The sequence below is a fragment of the Perissodus microlepis genome, chromosome 18, assembly GCF_051167445.1.
Source record: "Perissodus microlepis isolate ML-2025 ecotype Zambia chromosome 18, ASM5116744v1, whole genome shotgun sequence".
Lineage (NCBI taxonomy): Eukaryota > Metazoa > Chordata > Actinopteri > Cichliformes > Cichlidae > Perissodus > Perissodus microlepis.
Genome location: NC_140478.1, coordinates 14,245,936 through 14,266,990, shown reverse-complemented (window position 1 = coordinate 14,266,990; position 21,055 = coordinate 14,245,936). Strand labels below are relative to the sequence as shown.

General features: G+C 38.6%; 2 protein-coding genes across 2 annotated transcripts in view; both read right to left on the bottom strand.

Moving 5' to 3' along the window:
- LOC146367523 (scavenger receptor cysteine-rich domain-containing protein DMBT1-like) overlaps positions 1-15,792 on the bottom strand; it is a 23,303-nt gene extending 7,511 nt beyond the window's left edge. The window contains exon 1 of the mRNA XM_084912659.1: positions 15,714-15,792. Coding sequence (XP_084768785.1) covers positions 15,714-15,792 — 79 coding nt within the window. The remainder of the gene's footprint in view (positions 1-15,713) is intronic.
- On the bottom strand, positions 15,446-21,055 carry LOC146367522 (uncharacterized). The gene is made up of 5 exons (XM_084912658.1): positions 21,032-21,055; positions 20,782-20,962; positions 17,372-17,698; positions 16,450-16,532; positions 15,446-16,359 (listed from the first exon to the last, which is right to left on the bottom strand). The coding sequence occupies exons 1-5, from the start codon at positions 21,053-21,055 to the stop codon at positions 16,258-16,260; spliced, it is 717 nt and encodes a 238-aa protein (XP_084768784.1). The 3' UTR covers positions 15,446-16,257.

The window sequence follows — 21,055 nt, the reverse complement described above, 5'->3', positions numbered from 1 at the left end:
GGCTAACTGTCAATATCTACAGGACAGTTTAAATTTGAATGATAAATGAAGGTGGAGTGTTGGCAAAACTGCTCTCGATAATCTGAAAATCTTGCTGAGCCTGACCTGCTCAACGTGCCTGTTTTATTAGAGCACACATGGTCAGAGCCTCACACTCCATCTCCTATACATCACACGTTGACCAAAGTGTTTAGCAAGAGGAAACTGATCTGTTACGATACTAAATTCAGTGAGGCTTGTTTACTTGTGAATGGTAGCTGGGTTTCCATATGACGCATGGCTGGTAACTGATCTTAGAGCAGTGAAAGGAGACCAGTGGCAAACTGTCTCGCCCTCAAGTCACCCCTCAGTTTACCATCAAAAAAATACACATGCACAAACCTCCAGAAAAAGCAGCTGTTTTTACCATCCCGGCACATAGAGTCATGTAGTGAAGATAAAATATTAACGTGATTAATTAACATACATGAGCAAAGCAAACAAACATCAGAGGCTAATTAAAGGTTCGTTTTCAGTCTAATCTTCTGCTTTCTAAATACTGCATTTTCATTTCTCTCCTTCCTCACTTCATGACAAAACTCAAATGCATATGTAAATGCAAAAAATTTGGTGGCGCTGTCACTTGGTGTTCGCTCGCTCTGTGGTAGAGTATCACTTCCTGTTCCTGCTCAAACACAGTGGTGTTTCTGAGTAGCTTATTTGCTTAGCAATTTAATTAACAACTTTTAAATACATTCTTCTTTCATAGTATAATCTTCACGTGCTTCATCCGAAGCACACTTTCTGTGTACTCACTACCTAATTTCTAGCCAAAGTATTCACTCACTGTCTCTGTACTGTTTCGCTAGCTTAGCTTAGCTCGTAGCCGACTCGTTAGCACCATGGCTACTTCACCTGTCCCTCCTGCACTTTCTTGCTCATTGTGTCAGATGTTTAGTTACTCCTCGGCCTCCTTTAGCAGTAATGATATCTGTAACAAATGTAGCATATTTGCAGCTCTGGAGGCCAGGATTACTGAATTGGAGACTCGGCTTCGCACCCTTCATTCACCCGTAGCTAGCCAGGCCCCTGTAGCTGGTGCAGCCGAAGATAGCGTAGGCCCCGCTAGCTGTTCCCCGGCAGACCCCAAGCAGCTGGGGAAAGAGGGCGGCTGGGTCACGGTGAGGAGGAAGCATAGTCCTAAACAGAAGCCCCAGGTACACCACCAACCCGTTCATGTGTCTAACCGTTTTTCCCCACTCAGCGACACACCCGCCGGGGGTCAAACTCTGGTAATTGGTGATTCTGTTCTCAGACATGTGAAGCTAGAGACACCGGCAACCATAGTCAATTGTCTTCCAGGGGCCAGAGCAGGCGACATTGAAGGAAATTTAAAACTGCTGGCTAAGGGTAAACGTAAATTCAGTAAAATCATAATTCACGTCGGCAGTAATGACACCCGGTTACGCCAATCGGAGGTCACTAAAATCAATATTGAATCGATGTGCAACTTTGCTAAAACAATGTCGGACTCTGTAGTTTTCTCTGGTCCCCTCCCCAATCAGACCAGGAGTGACATGTTTAGCTGCATGTTCTCCTTAAATTGCTGGCTGTCTGAGTGGTGTCCCAGAAACGATGTGGGCTTCATAGATAATTGGCAAACCTTCTGGAGGAAACCTGGTCTTGTTAGGAGAGACGGCATCCATCCCACTTTGGATGGAGCAGCTCTCATTTCTAGAAATATGGACAAATTTATTAAACCCCCCAAAATATGACTATCCAGAGTTGGGACCAGGAAGCAGAATTGCAGTCTTACACGCCTCTCTGCAGCTTCTCTCCTCCTGCTACCCCCCCAAAAACCCATCTCCATAGAGACTGTGTCAGCTTCCAAAAAGACAAAAAACAAACTAAAAACCAGCAACAAACAACTTAAACATAAACAATCAAAAAGAAAGAACAATACAGTATCCACATCTGAACCAAAGAGTAAAACAGTGAAATGTGGATTATTAAATATTAGGTCTCTCTCCTCCAAGTCTCTGTTAGTACATGACTTAATAATTGATCAACAAATTGATTTACTCTGCCTTACAGAAACCTGGTTGCAGCAGGATGATTATGTTAGTTTAAATGAATCAACACCCCCGAGTCATTCTAACTACCAGAAACCTCGAAGCACAGGCCGAGGGGGCGGTGTGGCAGCAATTTTTCACACCAGCCTATTAATTAATGAAAGACCAAGACAGACTTTTAATTCATTTGAAAGCCTGATGCTTAACATTGTCCACCCCAGCTGTGAAACTCAGAAACCAGTCTTACTTGTTATCATCTATCGTCCACCTGGGCCTTACACAGAGTTTCTGTCTGATTTCTCAGACTTTATATCTAATTTAGTTCTGAGCTCAAATAAAATAATTATTGTGGGTGATTTTAACATCCATGTAGATGCTAAAAATGACAGCCTCAACATGGCATTTAGTCTGTTATTAGACTCAATTGGCTTCTCTCAAAATGTAAAAGAACCCACCCACCACTTTAATCACACTCTAGATCTTGTTTTAACATATGGCATAGAAACTGAACATTTAACAGTGTTTCCTGAAAACCCTCTCCTGTCTGATCATTTCCTGATAACATTTACATTTACAATAATTGATTACACAGCGGTGGAGAGTAGATTTTATCAAAGTAGATGTCTTTCTGAAAGCGCTGTAACTAAGTTTAAGAATATAATCCACCCACTGTTATCATCTTCAATGCCCTGTACCAACACAGAGCAGAGCAGCTATCTGAACGCTACCCCAACAGAGGTCGATTATCTTGTTAATAATTTCACCTCCTCACTACGTACGACTCTGGATACTGTAGCTCCAGTGAAAACTAAGGTCTCTAATCAGAAGTACCTGACTCCGTGGTATAATTCTCAAACACGTACCCTAAAGCAGATGACTCGTAATCTGGAGAGGAAATGGCGTGTCACAAATTTAGAGGATCATCATTTAGCCTGGAGAAATAGTTTGCTGCTTTATAAGAAAGCCCTCCGCAAAGCCAGAACATCTTACTATTCATCACTGATTGAAGAAAATAAGAACAACCCCAGGTTTCTCTTCAGCACTGTAGCCAGGCTGACAAAGAGTCAGAGCTCTGTTGAGCCAACCATCCCTTTAACGTTAACTAGTAATGACTTCATGAACTTCTTCACAAATAAAATTTTTATCATTAGAGAAAAAATTACCAGTAATCATCCCACAGATGTAATATTATCTACAGCTACTCTTAGTACCATTGATGTTAAGTTAGACTCTTTTTCTCCAATTGATCTTTCTGAGTTAACTTCAATAATTACTTCCTCCAAACCATCAACGTGTCTTTTAGACCCCATTCCTACAAAACTGCTCAAAGAAGTCCTGCCATTGATTAATTCTTCGATCTTAAATATGATCAACCTATCTCTAATGGTCGGCTATGTACCACAGGCCTTCAAGCTGGCTGTGGTTAAACCTTTACTCAAAAAGCCATCTCTAGACCCAGCAGTCTTAGCTAATTATAGGCCAATCTCCAACCTTCCTTTCATATCAAAAATCCTTGAAAGAGTAGTTGTCAAACAGCTAACAGATCATCTGCAGAGGAATGGTTTATTTGAAGAGTTTCAGTCAGGTTTCAGAGCTCATCACAGCACAGAAACAGCTTTAGTGAAGGTTACAAATGATCTTCTTATGGCCTCTGACAGTGGACTCATCTCTGTGCTTGTCCTGCTAGACCTCAGTGCAGCGTTCGATACTGTCGACCATAATATCCTATTAGAGCGATTAGAACATGCTGTAGGTATTACAGGTACTGCACTGCAGTGGTTTGTATCATATCTATCTAATAGACTCCAATTTGTGCATGTAAATGGAAAGTCCTCTTCACACACTGAGGTTAATTATGGAGTTCCACAGGGTTCAGTGCTAGGACCAATTCTGTTTACATTATACATGCTTCCCTTAGGCAGCATCATTAGAAGACATAGCATACATTTTCACTGCTATGCAGATGACACCCAGCTCTATCTGTCCATGAAGCCAGATAACACACACCAATTAGTTAAACTGCAGGAATGTCTTAAAGACATAAAGACCTGGATGGCCGCTAACTTTCTGCTTCTTAATTCAGATAAAACTGAGGTTATTGTACTCGGCCCTGAAAATCTTAGAAATATGGTATCTAACCAGATTCATACTCTGGATGGCATTACCTTGGCCTCCAGTAACGCTGTGAGGAACCTTGGAGTCATTTTTGACCAGGACATGTCCTTCAACGCACATATTAAACAAATATGTAAGACTGCTTTCTTCCATTTGCGCAACATCTCTAAAATTAGAAATATCCTGTCTCAGAGTGACGCTGAAAAACTAGTTCATGCATTTATTACTTCCAGGCTGGACTACTGTAATTCATTATTATTAGGATGTCCAAAAAACTCACTGAAAAGCCTTCAGCTAATCCAAAATGCTGCAGCAAGAGTACTGACAGGGACTAGAAGGAGAGAGCATATTTCTCCTGTTTTGGCTTCCCTTCATTGGCTTCCTGTTAAATCCAGAATTGAATTCAAAATCCTGCTCCTCACATACAAGGTCTTAAATAATCAAGCCCCATCTTATCTTAATGACCTTGTAGTACCATATCACCCTATTAGAGCACTTCGCTCTCGCTCTGCAGGCCTACTTGTTGTTCCTAGAGTATTTAAAAGTAGAATGGGAGGCAGAGCCTTCAGTTTTCAGGCCCCTCTTCTGTGGAACCAGCTTCCAGTTTGGATTCGGGAGACAGAAACTATCTCTACTTTTAAGATTAGGCTTAAAACTTTCCTTTTTGCTAAAGCATATAGTTAGGGCTGGACCAGGTGACCCTGAATCCTCCCTTAGTTATGCTGCAATAGACGTAGGCTGCCGGGGGATTCCCAAGATGCATTGAGTTTTTCCTTTCCAGTCACCTTTCTCACTCACTATGTATTAATAGACCTCTCTGCATTGAATCATATCTGTTATTAACCTCTGTCTCTCTTCCACAGCATGTCTTTTATCCTGTCTTCCTTCTCTCACCCCAACCGGTCGCAGCAGATGGCCGCCCCTCCCTGAGCCTGGTTCTGCCGGAGGTTTCTTCCTGTTAAAAGGGAGTTTTTCCTTCCCACTGTCGCCAAAGTGCTTGCTCATAGGGGGTCATGTGATTGTTGGGTTTTTCTCTGTATCTATGAAGCGCCTTGAGGCGACTTTTGTTGTGATTTGGCGCTATATAAATAAAATTGAATTGAAAAAGCTGTTATACAATAACATACGCACTCAATACACAGAGGCAGTGAGTCATTCCCCAATAACAAAAGTATAAGTGAATTTGCTGACATCTATGAAGAGAATAAGACCCCAGCTCTACACCAGCCAATTCTGGTATTCTCTGGGGAATGACAGCCTATCTTCCTGTTGCTAGGCTGTGAGCACACACTCATGCAAACTTCATGTCATTTTGAGAAACTGGCCTGGTGTGTTCTGTTCCTTCTTCCACAAGGAAACAGACACTGGTCCAGTGGAAGAAGGTTGTAGAAGGGCTGATGCCTTTCTACAATCATGTTGTACTCTCCTCATATAAATACTTGTCTTCTGGTACCTCTAACACACAAGACTGTGCCGGGAGATTCACCAAACCTCTGTGCAACTGCACCTGCTATCAGTGCTACCAATACTGACAAAGACACTAACAAAAAGTTGAACTACAAAACAATAAGTCAGCGGGGTTAAGGGGAGTGTAATGATCTTTGAACACTTTTCCAAGAGTGTGAACAAATATTTCATTACGTTTTACAGTGAACCTGAACTGTACCTGCTGTCAACTACACATGGATTGAAAACAACTTTGCTGTCTGCAAGTGTCCAAACATCTTCAGGTATGTGGAGCACCGGTTTAAAACAGCAGAGTTTTGAAACGGGGGGCCACTGTTCTTTGTTGGTTTGTTTGTTAACTGTAGAAAATGCTGAAAACAAGAATGTGTGTTCTAATTGTTAAAGCTAAATCTTATGATTCTCTTTTTCTCCCTTTTTTTTAATGTAACACAAACACGGTGTAGTTTTAACTGCGTGAAAATTTCTATGAAATGATAAAGAGGCCTTGCAGTAACAGTTCTGTATTTGCAACATTATTATGACATTAAGTCAATATTTTATTAATATTTTATTAAGTATAAATCTTTCTATCTATAATCTATAAAAGTACCCATGATTTAATCTACATGAAATCACATTTGTGACAGCGCATTTTTTTGGTTACAAATATCTGGCCATATCAGAGTTTGTTTGCAATTCATTTAGCTAATATTTTAGCATCATTACATAAAACAGAAATGCTGCAGACTAAAACTGTTTCTATTCTTTTTCCTTTATTTTTTTTCTTTCTCTACATTTGTGGTTTTGTGTTCTTTTTGTTTTTCTTTGCTTTAACGTTCAATGAATAGAATCCCTATGAGATGATACTACGTTCTGAAACTATCCAAACTTTAAATAATAGAATTGCCATTTGGTATTATTACCTTAAAAAAATAATCTTTTCAGCTTTCTCAGTGTCCCTGTTTCCATGTATTTCATATCTACTTTTTCAATATTTTCCATGTCAGTTACATCCAATAAATCTTGAATTAATTTGAACTCATCATTTTAATAATAATAATAATAATAATAATAATAATGATAATAATAATAATAAAAATTCTTCTTCTTCTTCTTCTTCTTATTATTGTTATTATTATTGGTAGTAGTAGTAATATTTCATTTTTGATCTTTTGGTTTGATTACATATAACCTTATGCTGTATATAGTCAGTTTGTAAAATATTGTATGTACTTATCAAAACTAATTTTAAAATACTCACTGGGTTACATATTTTTAAAAATTCATTTAATTATTAAAAAAACAGTAGTTTAACAACCACAACAACACATTAATGGCAGGAATAGAAATGACAAAAAAGATAAATAAAAACACAAAATGAATCTAATTAAAACAATGACAATGAAGTACTGCATGTATAATAGGAGTGACAAACAAAAGAAAAAAACAAATTTTATGTAGTTCCATGTAATCAGTATAAAAACAAACATGTTTTTTTAATGGTGGTTGTGGAATGTTTGTCAGTCTGGTGCTTTCAGTAACTCCTTCATCCATGTAGTTTAACATTTGATATTATTTACAGAAGATTTTCGGCTGTTAAAGTCGATATAATAATATGTTAATAAAACATGACTGACCTGCAGCAGCTGAGGATGCAGATAGATAAGAGACTGTAGAAAAGAAAATTTAACTCGTTATGCTGAAATAATAAATTGTTCCTGTTTCGATACAATTTAAAAAACAGGAACTCAACTCTGATTATCAGTCCTCTGACAATCTCTGTTAGTATACCAAATAAAGAAGATAATTAAATGATATGAAATGCATCTCACCGATGGCCAAATAGAAGAAGTTTCTCTGTTGTGTCCACATGACTGATACACAAAATGTATTCTGTCTAAATGAGTCATGAGTGGCAGAAAATAATAATAATAAAAAAAAATGTTTTAAAATACATGAATTTTACAGTCAGCCAGACAGAATAAAAATGAATTAGTATTCTTACCAGTTTTGTATTCAACAACAGTTAGAAAGCTGAAGTGACAGGTACTTCTTGACAGTTGCAGTTCTCTATAGACGTCTGCAGGTATTTCTTCCACCTGCAGTCTCAAACTGATGTGATGTTGCGTGCCATTAAACCACAGTTTCACGGATTAAGACACAGATCCTCTGATTGATATTTGAACCTATCTGCTGCAAAATAACCTCAGAAACCGCAATGTTTGTGAGTACATCAAACATTTTCTCACGCTAGAAACACTTCAATCTGAGCCATGCAAATGTGCAGATCACTTAAACCTTCTTTCTAAATCAAGTCCCTCAGGACCATCTGCTCTTTTTTATCGTCTCCCGATGAAGAAGAACTGGGAACCATTTTTTCCCTAACAATATTTTCACATAATAAACATCAGATTTACCTACAAAAAATTACAGAACAAGTGGTTACCTACAAAAAAAGGTATTTTAATAATTGTGAAACCTGCACAGTAAAGATGATGTCAACAGAATGTTTAACAGGTCTGGCATCTAAATCATTAAGTATCTGGACTTACCCAAAAATTGTACTGGACTCTCTCTCTTTCTATGTTGTCTCGTCTTTAAGCTGTGGCCTTCACATGTTTCCTGCACTTTGCTTTCTGAAACACCTGCAATCAAACTCCACTTACCACCAGTTTAAAAGTTTAGATTCTTCTGTCTGTTTAGTGTTAGTGACACTCAGGCTCTTAGTTACTTCAGTGTTTAAAGTTCACGCTGATGTCAGTGCCTCCATCTAAGACTTAACTTCTCTCTTCTACTCTGTCATAGATTTCTCCTCAGTGTATCAGCCAGTGTCTCAGTGCTATCCAGAGGTGTGTTGCCTGATCATCCTCAGTGTATTATTACCTCTGTAAAATCTACATGGATTGCCCCTTTGTTTGTCAAGACTAGTGCAAAGAAATCCAAAGGCTCACAGCAGAATTTACATCTACAGAATTAAAGAGACGAACTGTGGGTCTAAAGCGCATGAAGAGGAAGTTCACATTTCATACCAGCCTCAGAGGTTTTAACCACTGACAGTTTGTTCCAGCCTCAGTGATACTCGTTGTTGGCAGCTTAAAAAAGGCCAGTCTTATCAAATGTCCGATCAAATGTTGTGACTAGGGATGGGTATCGTTTAGGTTTTATCCGATACCGGTGCCAAACCGGTACTTTTGAAATGGTGCCGGTGCTTAAACGGTGCTCAAACCGGTGCTTAAAGAATGGAGAACACAAACTTTCTCCAAAAACCTCTCATGTTCAGCTGTTTTTTTGTAAAAAGATAACAATGTTAGCCTTTTCTGCAGCTATGGGGCCTATATGGTATCATTCTTGGCTGGAAGCAGTGCTTAAACAATGGAAAAAACACAAACTTTGTCCAAAAACCTCTCATGTTTAACTGTTTTCCACTTTTTCTTTAGTCATTTTAGCCTTTTTGGCCAGGGTGAAGGGAGTATCTGCCATCAAACAAGAAGACAGCCGCATTTAGCTATGATGATGTTTGCTAGTTCACCTTACATGCATTAATTTAATAACGTGGTTAGCCTACTCAACGTAAATTACACACGAACAACATTAAGCTACTGACCTAGAGAAGAACGGCTGCTGCTGCCATCCTCATCCTCATCATTTCTGCTACACTGGCAGGGCTAGGGGCCAGGACTCTCCTCTTCGGGTTTTTGGGGGATGTTGCAAACTCCGGGTCCGATAACAGGCACCACACCCGCAGTAGATGTGCTCGGTGTGAGGTCTCGCAGCAAGCTATCAAATACGGCGCATTTCTCGGCTTTTAAAAAAACGCTATGCATCGCCAGGTGTTTCATCGGATTTGAGGTGTTACCTCCTTTGACAGTATCACAGTATCACCTTAAAGCACTTGTTGCAGGCTGCTGAGTTTGCATCTTTTGCTGTGAAGTACAGCCAGACTTTTGACCGCTTCGCCTTGGGCATTTTTAATCTGTAGCTCTGCTCTAAAAGAACGTAGGTACCTGGGCCCGCCTACTATCCTCGGAAACGTAAAACGATTGGCTAGAATCTAAAGTGTATTACAGCTCAGGAAAAAAAAGCACCGAAATAAAGCACCGAAATGTGTGCTGCTTTTCGGTCTGGTTACTACCGTTTATGACAGAACCAGTGCCGGATACCGGTACCCATCCCTAGTTGTGACTGATGGAAATATGAAAGCACAGCTCTGCTAGTTATTTCTTTGGACATATAACTTTTTTTCCTTTTACTTAACTACTATCTTAGTAAGGAACAAACACTTTGGAACTTTTCTGTTCACTATTTAATTTCACATAATTTTATTTCATCCACCATAGGTTAGTACCAAGGGGTGTTTAAATGAAGATCACACCCAAATGTTTATCAGAAAGAGCGAGGAAAGCTGAAACACGTCCAATTCTTTCAGTCTGACCATTCAGATCAAATTAGTGATGTGTCGGTCGCGAACGAAATGGCTCTTAGAGCCGGATCTTTGACGTGAACGACGCGAGCCGGCTCCTTATCGCGAGCTGTGGGTTTTTTTTTTCCTTCTCTCACCCTCTCTCTCGCACTTTTTTTCCGCTTCACTCCACATGCGAGCCTTGTGCTTTGCGCGGGGAAGAGGGGGAGGGGCGGTAGTTACACTGGCAGTAGCACAGGAGTGGGAGGGAGAGACAGAGAAAGAGAGCCAGGGACAACAACGTCACATTAGAAAGGTATGGTAATCATCCGCAACTATTTTCAGTTGCGGATGATAAAAGATTCAGAAAGTTTATTCATGCAGGTCCATATGACAGAGAATATGCATCTTCTTTTTGTTTTCATATTTTAATTTATATTTAATTGTGTTGTGGTTTGCAGTGTTTTGTGTTGTTTCATTTTAAATTTGTTTAAAAGGAAAAAGCTGAAAATTTAAATAGTTAAAAGTTGAACTGTGACTAGTTAGTTTTTGTATTATATGATTTATTTATTACATTTTATGTGGCGTGAATAAATAAAAGTATATTTACGGTGGCCCCTAGAGACAAAGCACGTAAAAACTCCAAAACACGTACAAAACACAACAGAAGTGCTCCAGAATGCTAGGTGCTAGGTGTTGAGCTTTTGTTACCTAGAGGCTACACAAGCCAGCAAGTACCAACGACTGGATTTGGTGTGTGGTAGTAACAGGTAAATGAACTTTTTTTTTTAAATTATTTGAATATATATGAGTGCCTGTGTATAAATACACAAACAATACACATATTCTTTCAATTGTGTAATTTAAGTGATCTAGGTAGCTCTGTTTTGAAGTTCAGTTAACGCTAGAAATGTGTTTTGGAGTTTGTACGTGCTTTGTCTCTAGGGGCCACTGTATACATTTATATATAAACATATATAAATAAAACCACTTTTTTGTTACATTAGTAATTCCTTTTGTGCATAATTTCATATTATTGTTAATAATAAATTAATTAAAGCAACAAAACAACCTGAAGAGCCGGTTTGGAGCCGAAAGAGCCGGTTCTCTAAAAAGAGCCGGAAATCCCATCACTAGGGGACGGTTGATTCAACCACCGAACCCTGCCCTGTTTCTTTTTTTTTTCCTTTTTGTCTTTGCTTCTTGATAAAAAAGGAGAAGTATACTTGCCTACATATGCTATTCTACATGATTTTAAACCATTTAAAATTACAATTCATAGTTTTATATGTGAATTATATAATGTTAAATTACTATTAAACAAATGACGAAGTATTTTAGGCTTTAGTTTACTTCAGCCATATTCCATATAAATCAGGTATCATACAAAAATAAAAATAGCTTCAAATACAGTCAAGACAATAACAGAATATGACTTTAAGGACTTAACAACATTACTTCAGTTATACTACACCAACATCTCTTATACATTAGCACTAAGGGAACACTGAATGACCTGATGGTTTTTGTCCATAAAACTACTCATCTAAGATTACCACAAAATTATCAATTTCACCTGTGATCTTGTGTCACCATTGCTCTCTGAGCTTTGTGTTGGTTCTTCTGTCACCTGACAAACAGGACATACATGACACAAAGAATAAAATGGGTAGCTGCTTCAGTGTTTCTGTCAATTTGTGCAGATCTTGACTCATCAGTAATGTTTGTAGTGTGAGTGCATTTTTAAAACAATTTGTGCAAACTGCACTACAAGGTGGATTATTTGCAAAATCATGACTACCTCATGATATTTTGTCTCAAAAATTAACCCTATAAAAATATCAGTACCACTAGAACGAAATTATTGTGTCACCAACATTTTGACGTTAGCATATAATTTTAACAGCCTCTGTAAACTAATATCCTGGCTTGCTCGAGGCTGCAGTTTTCTCTGACAGTTTCAATCTAAATTAGAAATGCTGCTCTGGGAGACTGAGATAACTAATAGTGCTTCCTGTTGTGCAGTTAGTTTCCAAAACACGTTATTCATGGTTACATACAATTTTAGACTGATGTGGGCCAAAGCCTAGCATAGCCTGTAACGTTATTATGACTAGAGATGGACCGATCCGATATTAGGTATCGGTATCGGTCCGATACTGACGTAAATTACTGGATTGGATATCGGAGAGAAATAAAAAATGTCATCTGATCCATTAAATATCAAAAAAGCACCTCACAAAACTTGCGACATGGCATAACTCGGCTCATAACCGTAGCACGTCGCAGCAGTATGCATCACGTGATAGAGCGGCTGTGTATATTTGTAGCCTCGCTACCAAACCAGCATTTCATCTCTGAGGAAGTTATCCCAGAGAGAAGTAAAGCAAGTGTGTAAGTTCATCTCTGAATGTTTGTAAAGCATTCCAACTGATATATGGAGCGACTGCCTCTCTCCCTCCCTCTCCTGCTGCTACTTCAATCATGAAACTGATCAATGATCAGCTGATCGGCTTTTCTGTCGCGAGTCCGTCTCTCTTCTTTGTTTATTGCCCACTTTGCGCCAGAAAGAGGAAACCAGCGGATGAACAACAGCAGCACGTTTAAGCTTGATAAGCTGTTGTTAGAATTTATTTAATATTACTTTCTACACCAGGATCTTTTTCTACGTAGCTGACGGCTGGTAACTGCGCAGGGGCGGATCTAGCAAAGTTTAGCCAGGGGGGCCGATAGGGCATTAATAGGGAAAGGGGGACACAAAGACATCCTTTTCTTTCTTATTCTCATTTAAAATGTCTAGCTTTTAATAAATAATTATCCGAATCTTACACCCAAAGTTTTAATCTGATGTAAAATGTATAGAAGTCCATTACTGTATATAGTAACTGTTAAGTCTAATATACCCTAGTAAGCTATAGTACCTTTTCCTTTGGGAAGGTACGATCTGTGCAGTGTGCAATTCTGTTGAAGAAAGGTGTTGAATCTATTTAATTATTCTTGAAAAATAATTTATTTCTGTGCATTTCTTTCACACTGCATCAAATTAAAGTTGATTACGTCAATTAAGCATTATGAGTGGGGGTGGTTCCCTATTTTTTATTTTTTTTTTGCTGGGAGTTTGCAACCCTATTAGTTAGGTTGCTTACTCTTTAAAATACCAGAATAGGGAGGATGGAGTAGGTTTAAGTTCATTAGATTGATCAGTATTGCTGAACTATGAAATATTTTGGGTGCCGTGTATTTTTTGCATACAGATATAACAGAATAGCTTTATTGTTTTTTGGTTTTTTCTAACTTGAGTATCAACTTATACAAAAAGCAGCAAGATATTGAAAAAACAGTTTTATTGATTAAAAACACACTATATCGGATTCATATCGGTATCGGCCGATATCCAAATTTATGGTATCGGTATCGGACATAAAAAAGTGGTATCGTGCCATCTCTAATTATGACGGACACATTTTATGAGTGAACTTGACTTTAAGTGACTTACAGGTTTCTTTGAAAAATGCTTTCTTATATCCAGGTTCTTCCTTGTTGCTGCCATCCTGCTCTCCTCCTCGCAGCGCAGGCTTGCCGCTGCTAAAACTAAACAGAGCTCCCTGAAAGGCACAGCCAATCACATTGACCATATATGTCACATGAGGTAGGACTCCAGTAGAGAACGTAATGTAACTCTTTGTGCACTGCTAAGTGAATGAGACGTTGACAGATCTTTTTTTTTTTTTTTCTATCGGTTTGTTTTTCTTTACTCGAAGAGATCAAATTATTGGTGGGGACAATTCAATAATCGCTGGATATTGGTGGGGACATGTCCCTTCCGTCCATGCCAAATCTACGCCCTTGATAAAATGTAAGGGACACCATGGGTGGCATAATATTTATGCTGGTCCAACACTTTGACCTGAAGCTTATGGCTGGAAGAACTCTAACTCGCTGTGTATTTGTTCAGGTCTCTCAGTTCAAAAGGCAACAACACATCTATCCTGTTTTATTTCTAATACACTGGTTACCAACATAATACAGGATTGTTCTGGATGGTATGGTGCTTCAGCCCACCCCAATAACCCAGAGTTAAAGCTGAGTGAATGCCAACCCCAGCCCAGCAGGCGGACACTAAACTTTGTGAGGTAGAAAAAGCAGTGATGAGCAGTCATAAAGTTAATAAACTTTCTTTATCCAGGTAATAAAAAAAGTATTTATTGTACTAATAGGAAATAAAATTCTCTACCATCCTGTTCTCAGTGCTGATCCTGAACAGCAGGGGGCGTACCTTTGCCATTTTACACCAGTAGCAGTGCAGCAGGAAAATACAGGAAGTCCAACAAAAGATGTTGTTCAGTGGGAACATGATGTGATAAATTTTACTGATCCTATACTGTGTCAGAATTAGTCACCACAATACAGCCACATCTTGGATCAGTGGTGTCTGACATGCTCTCAGAACTCAGTATATTTTCCTTGATTTCTTTCCTTTGCAGATGGTTGTAGAATGAAAACACCACATATGTCCCACCAGGATTTGTGAGCCACAAGGACGGAGTCAAAGACAGGGCTGATATAATCTGTCAGGAGGTTTAAGGGTTCCCATGAACTCCTCCAGCCTGAAGTGATCAGATCCCAAGAAAGTAAAGGGCGTTAAAGGAGTCACTTCTTTTCTTTATACAAACACAATACATGAGGCAAAGACAGTTTGTACAATCCTAACATGAATGAAAGTCAATATTTGGTATGATGAACTTTGTTGATTAAAACAGCCTGAACTCTCTTAGGCAACTTTCTTCCAATTTCTTTAGAAGTCTTCAGAAATACTTCTCCAGGCTTCTTGGTAAGTGATTTAAAGCACAAACAAGTCCTTTTACTTCCTTTTGTTCTGTTCTCTTCCAATATATTGTTGCAATATGCCCTAACCTTATAACATCAGTTGTCTCTGATTCTCAATTCAGTTCTTGTGTAATTTGGCAGCATTTCCTCCCTGTTTCCCCTTCTTAAGAAGTGCTTCTTGACAGCATCCCACTCTCATACTTTGCATGGAAAATAACCCAAATACATGAGCAGAAACAAGCAACAGATTAAACTGAAAACTAGCTTCATTCCATGTGGCTGAAGGTCTACAAATCAAAGTCCATAAATTCAAAAGGAAAATACCAAGAAGTTCCAGAAGAAGAGGTAATCTGTACTTTTTAAAATGCTGGAGGAGAAACAAAAACAAAACATAAAAAGTAAACAAACAAGAAGTCCTAAAACTCAAACCTCTGAGTCCATGACCCAAGACCATGACACTCTTCCACTGGGACCACTTCTTCTGATCAAACAGTAGATGGATCAACTGCAGAGCCAAATGTGTCTCTCAGGTCCTGTGTCAGGTTTATTGGATGTTTTCCTGTTTCTTACTGACATCACTTTCAGAAACTCTTCATCTGCTGTAGTTTCTGACTCCTGCAACATCTTCCCTTGTCCTCCACTTGTCCAGTATAGTATGGTCACACTGCACACCACGTTTAGATAAGCCAGCTGAAAGCTGTTGTTGGTGATGTCACAGACACAGTTAAGTCACCCCTTGGCCACCCAGCCATAAAAGCCTGATGTAGTATTATGGTCACCCTGCCATGCAGCCTTGGACACGTCATACTTTGATATTGATCCAGGTAAAGCAGTGGTGTGTGTGTTATATGTTTAACTCTGGGTCATAACAATACCACAGGTGTATCTACTAGGAGGCTGAGGGGGTCCCACTGGCCCCTGCCTGTATTTCTCCTTCTCATCACTATCATACATCCATGCTGCAGCTGTCAGTTAAGTTGCAATCACAATATTGAAGCATCTAGCTAGTTCCACAGAATAGGATGCTATAAATGCAGGAACTAAATGGCAGATGAATTCAAAGACTTCAAAAATATCACCAAACATAAAAACATGTTAATTTGCAGATTGACACACATTCTGTCTGTTAGCCAAAGATACAGTTTTGTGAGAAGTAAAAGTCTTAATGTGTGAAAACTTCACTGGCAGAGATGGAGGAAGATGTAAGAAAGTGAGGACTGGAGAGGACGAAGGATTATTTTCAAACTTAAGTCACAGTCATGCTATGAAGAGTTTATACTGGACAGGAAAGGCAGGTTAAATAGAGTCGCTGCAGTAATGTGTCAGACATTTAAAACATAAACATAATTAAACAGTATTTAAACAACTTTAATCTAAATTCCAACAAAAGTTTAGACGTGTGTGTTTGTTTCTATGATTCTATTCTATTTCTTGGACTGCTTCCTCGTCGGCCTCCACTTCTTCAGATCTGGAAACATCTGTCTCATCGTTCTCCTTCTTGTCTGATTTCTGCTTTTTGACCTGGAGAGACGGGACACAATGCATGTTACTGTTCCTACATTTCTCAGCTACTACTCTGTTTCATACATGCTTTTATTTACTCTGATGTACCTTATAGTAGAAATGAAGGGCAATGTTCTCTAAAAGCAGAATCAGTGGCAGGAAAACATATCTCAGGATTGGAGTTCTTGAATCTGTGGAAAGTGATCAGTCTTCATCAGAATATCAATTGTTTCAACTGCTTTAAATGTCTGAAAACAGATTACATGGAAAAACCTTCTCATAAACCATCCATGTTAACATGAACAGATTATGAAACAATGGGCTCCCAGGGAATGGCGTGTGAAGGTCTCTCCTCCCACAACCTTACTACATCACACTTAGACACTCCAGACACACATGGTTTAGGAAGCCTGGCTATGTCTGACCAGTATGGTGGCCACATTGCATCATTATCAGACTGAACAGCAGCCACTGATGAACTATGGGCTCAAATTGTGGTCATAAATATTTTGTACTTTTAAATCAAATGCTCCATAAAGCACCCCTCCAACAGGAAAACCCCTCTGTTCTCTGATTGGATTGTTAAATTTGTGATTGACATGACATTGACCAGTCAGCTCAAAGGAAGAAAAATCAGGTCAAAATTTGTACTTGTAAGTTGAAATCGACACGCAGCCAGGGAACCTGAGCGCAGAGTTTTACACATAGTTTTTTGCTTTGTATCTGTAACCAACCTTAACAAAAAAAATGTAACTTGTGTAAATATTTTTTGCAAACACAAATCTTTTTTACACACACAAATTCTCATCTGTAGATGCACAAACATAAAACTTTCAGATATTTTGGTTTACAAGGTTATAAAACTGAGTACGCAAATATGCATTTGATTTACAAGTACAAAATATTTATGACCACAATTTGAGCCCATAATAAGCTATCGACATTTAGATTTGTAAATCTTTGGATAGTCAAACAGTTGTGTAGTCACAGTTATATGACGTACAAATGTTGAGTTCTGTCGTCTACTTACATATCACAGAAACATGAATCCTCCAATATTCAGGATAAGAAGTGAATGTTCTTGCTGACAGAGTTATCTCATACACACATCTGTACTCGCCCTCATGTCCAAAGTCAGCTACAGGGAAACTAAAGGAGGCTGAGTTGTTGACAGATGGCTTGGTGTGTGTCATATTGGAGCCATAGAAGATGAGATTGAAAACTCCTCCAGGATAGTTTTCATTATTTGTGCAGGTGAAGACAAAGCTGTAACCCTTGATGATCTCTGCACCTTCAGGAACCTCAACCAGTCCTCCATTTGGAGACGTCACAGAGATCCTGGACTGCTGCAGGGACACTGAGAACAAAAGAAAGAACAAATAAAGAAACTGTAGTAAGTAAACAGGGACCTGGTGGCAGAAGAAAACTCTGTGTCACTGTCTGTGAAGGTTCTCATTCATCCAGGTCATTGTAGTCTAAGGAGCTTGGAAAGAAAAGCATCTGGACTTCTTTAAGTTGCTTGAAGACGTTTTCATCTCTCATCCGAGAAGCTTCTTCTGTGTCACTGTTTTAATGTGATATAAAGACACTTTACTTTCAGTGTGCACAGGTGGAACTGAAGTTTTATTAAAAAGGGAGTCTCATGTATTATAACCAGTGATGGGAATAACGGCGTAGAACAAGATGTAGTTCATAAATCATGTTCTACGCTTTAGAGTTGTATGACTAGAGATCAGACCTTTTGCTGTAAAGAAAGAACAGAAAGCATCTACTTTAAAAAGAACAATTATGAAAAATATATGTCAAATGCAATATATTTTTAAAGATGCAGATGATATATAATGTGGTGTGTGTGTTTGTGTGTATAGATAGGTTGTATAATATATTCTTTACATACTTTACTTTCAGTAAATCAAAACAAGATTTGCAGATTTGTTGGAAAGTAAAGATGCTCTTGTGGTTGCTGTGACTCTGCCCAAGTTCAAACTACGTTGGCTGCAGACACAGGAAAGGAAGGACAAGGCTGAGGCAAGTCTGCTGGCAGAGTGATGGAACATTGTCCTTGACAAAGACCAGCGAGCAGTTACCAGCACCCCAGCATGCCAACTTAGCACAGACTCAGCCACAGAGGATACTTTTTTTCCTTTGAAGATGAGGGTGACACCTCTGCTACTTTAGAAAGTCAAGTTATAGATTATTTCAAATCACGATCACATGGAATGGACTCTCTGAATAGATATACACTGATAAAGAATATTTCACTAAGATACAATGCAGCCACGCCATCCAGTGCCCCAGTAGAAAGACTGTTTAGCCTTGGAAAGCTTGTCTTCTCTCCAAAGAGGAACAGGCTCTCTGATGAGAAATTTGAGAAGCTCCTTGTTTTGATATACAACCACTGGTTTAATGGCTAGGATGAATGGATGTAAGGGGTTTGTGGATGTGGCAAATAAGAATTCGTCATGTTTTAAAAAAGCAGAGGACATTAAAACAGGACTCTCTAATATACATCTACTGCCAGAACAGCACATGTGACTTCAAATAGATTGTAATTGGCCATGGAGTTGACACTTTGTATTACCTGTTTACATTTGTATACCTTATAAAAATGTTTTAGTTTTATTATACAGTGTACTTTTTCAGTATTACATTGAAATCCCTTCGACTGTTTACTTTTACATGGAGGAAAACACTTGTTTAGCCAGAGTTCTCTAAAGCTGTTACAGTTTGGCTCATTTATTTTGCAATACATTGCTTAAAAAGCATTATTTAATTTAATACTTATTTGATAGCCAGTTGCAGCCTGTTAATGTGCAATAAATATCAAAGGCTCTGACACATCTGTTGTATTTTATTGTATTATTTATTACAAATTAAAAAATAATTCTCTCTACAGTTATAAAATATTATCTGATTGGTGTTTTGTCATATTATCGCAGTAACATTTGAATAGTGTGTATACATATATATTAATGTTTCCTGTTAGTTCCTTCTGTTAAGTGTCCATTTACTTATTATATATTTAGTTTTATGACAGACAGCAGCATATATGTTTTAGTATGTTCAAGTATCTTTTAGTAATTTATATTTTATTATTTTAGTAACTTTGATTAAGATGCAATCCAAGTTGTATTACATATTTAAACATTTTTTAAAAGTAACGCAATAGTTACTTTTCCTAGTAATTCATTACTTGTATATTATTGTAACTCAGTTACTAACATAGTTACTAACATAGTTACTTACACAGCTTTTTTTGAAGTAACTAGTAACTGTAACTAATTACTTTTTAAAGTAACTTACCCAACATTGATTATAACAACATGACTTCATTCGTCTCCTATAAGTCCAGCAACTGGTCTCCTCAGTTGTTTGGCCCAACATAGTTGGTATTTTAAGGGGAGGGGTGTTACGGCTCCTGGCTGCAATCGGGCCCGCCTTCCTGTATGGAAATTCAAGCGTGCCAGGGCTCAGAGGTGATTGGCTGGCCGGGGACCTATGCCCACCAAACTGCATGCAGATCGGAGTGTGCCAGTCTACACACACCATTGGCTGCTGCGGGATCCTCGGGTGCAGCAGACCAATGACGCGGCAGCCTGCGGCTACCTGCGAGTATAAAAGGCTGAGGATTCTTCACTCGTGGGTGACTCTTTGATTTGAAAAGACTGTGTAGGCTGTCCCTCCTGCCTCTGAGCCTCTGTTTTTGAGTTGCTGCCCTTATGGTTAGTATTCTTGTGTTATTTGAATGTATGAGAGTTGCCTTTTGTCATTTAGATTGCCTAATGAGTTGTTTCATTAACGGTTTTCAATTGTGGTAATAAACCTTGTGTTTTTTAAGCTGACCCTTCTGGCTTTGGGCTCATTTATGTTACCTCCCCTGTCGCCTAGCAAAGCCGGGTCGTAACGATGGACGGTTGTTAAAATAAGTGTGGATGCTACACAGTAGTAAAGATGACCCTGTCCATGTTTTTGAGATGTGTTGTTGCCATCAAATTCAAACTGAGTGAATATTTTTTATTAAAATGGTCTCAGTGTAAACATGTGATGTGTTTTCTATGTTTATGAGATTCACAGATCATTGAATTCTATTTCTATTTACACTTGATCCCAACTTTTTTGGAACTAAATTCTCCTTAAAGGAAACTATTAAAGAAAACTCAGGTCAGACTCCAGTCAGACACAAAACTCCTGCATAGATTCATGATTAGCAGTTAATATAAATATATTGTATTTTTTCACTTAGTGTGTGTGTACTCTAGGAAGTGACTGAGGAGTGTGGCTGTTATTAATTGATTGACAAATTATTGAAATAAAGACTTTAATTTTTTATCTTAATAGATGTGATATCATGCTAATAACCTGTAGTGGGTGTAACAAATCAATACAGTATTTTCACTGTCACTTTATCACTATAATATAAACAATAGTACATTTCATTACCAGTAACAGAGATGTTGACAGAGTCACTTATGGAGATGCTGGAGTCGTGTGAATATTCACACTGGTACAATCCATCCTTGTCAAAATCTACTTGGAGGATCTTGAATGTAGAGAAGTTATGGCAGGTAGATGTTGTCCCGGTGCCAGAAGGCAAGGTGGTTACCCGTTCAAGAGAAGATAACTATGCAGTTAGCCTGCTAGAGCAGAAGACAGTTCGTGTAGATGTCGAGGGCATCCAACGCTATGCCACCCCCCTCCTTCGCCGCGAGAACAT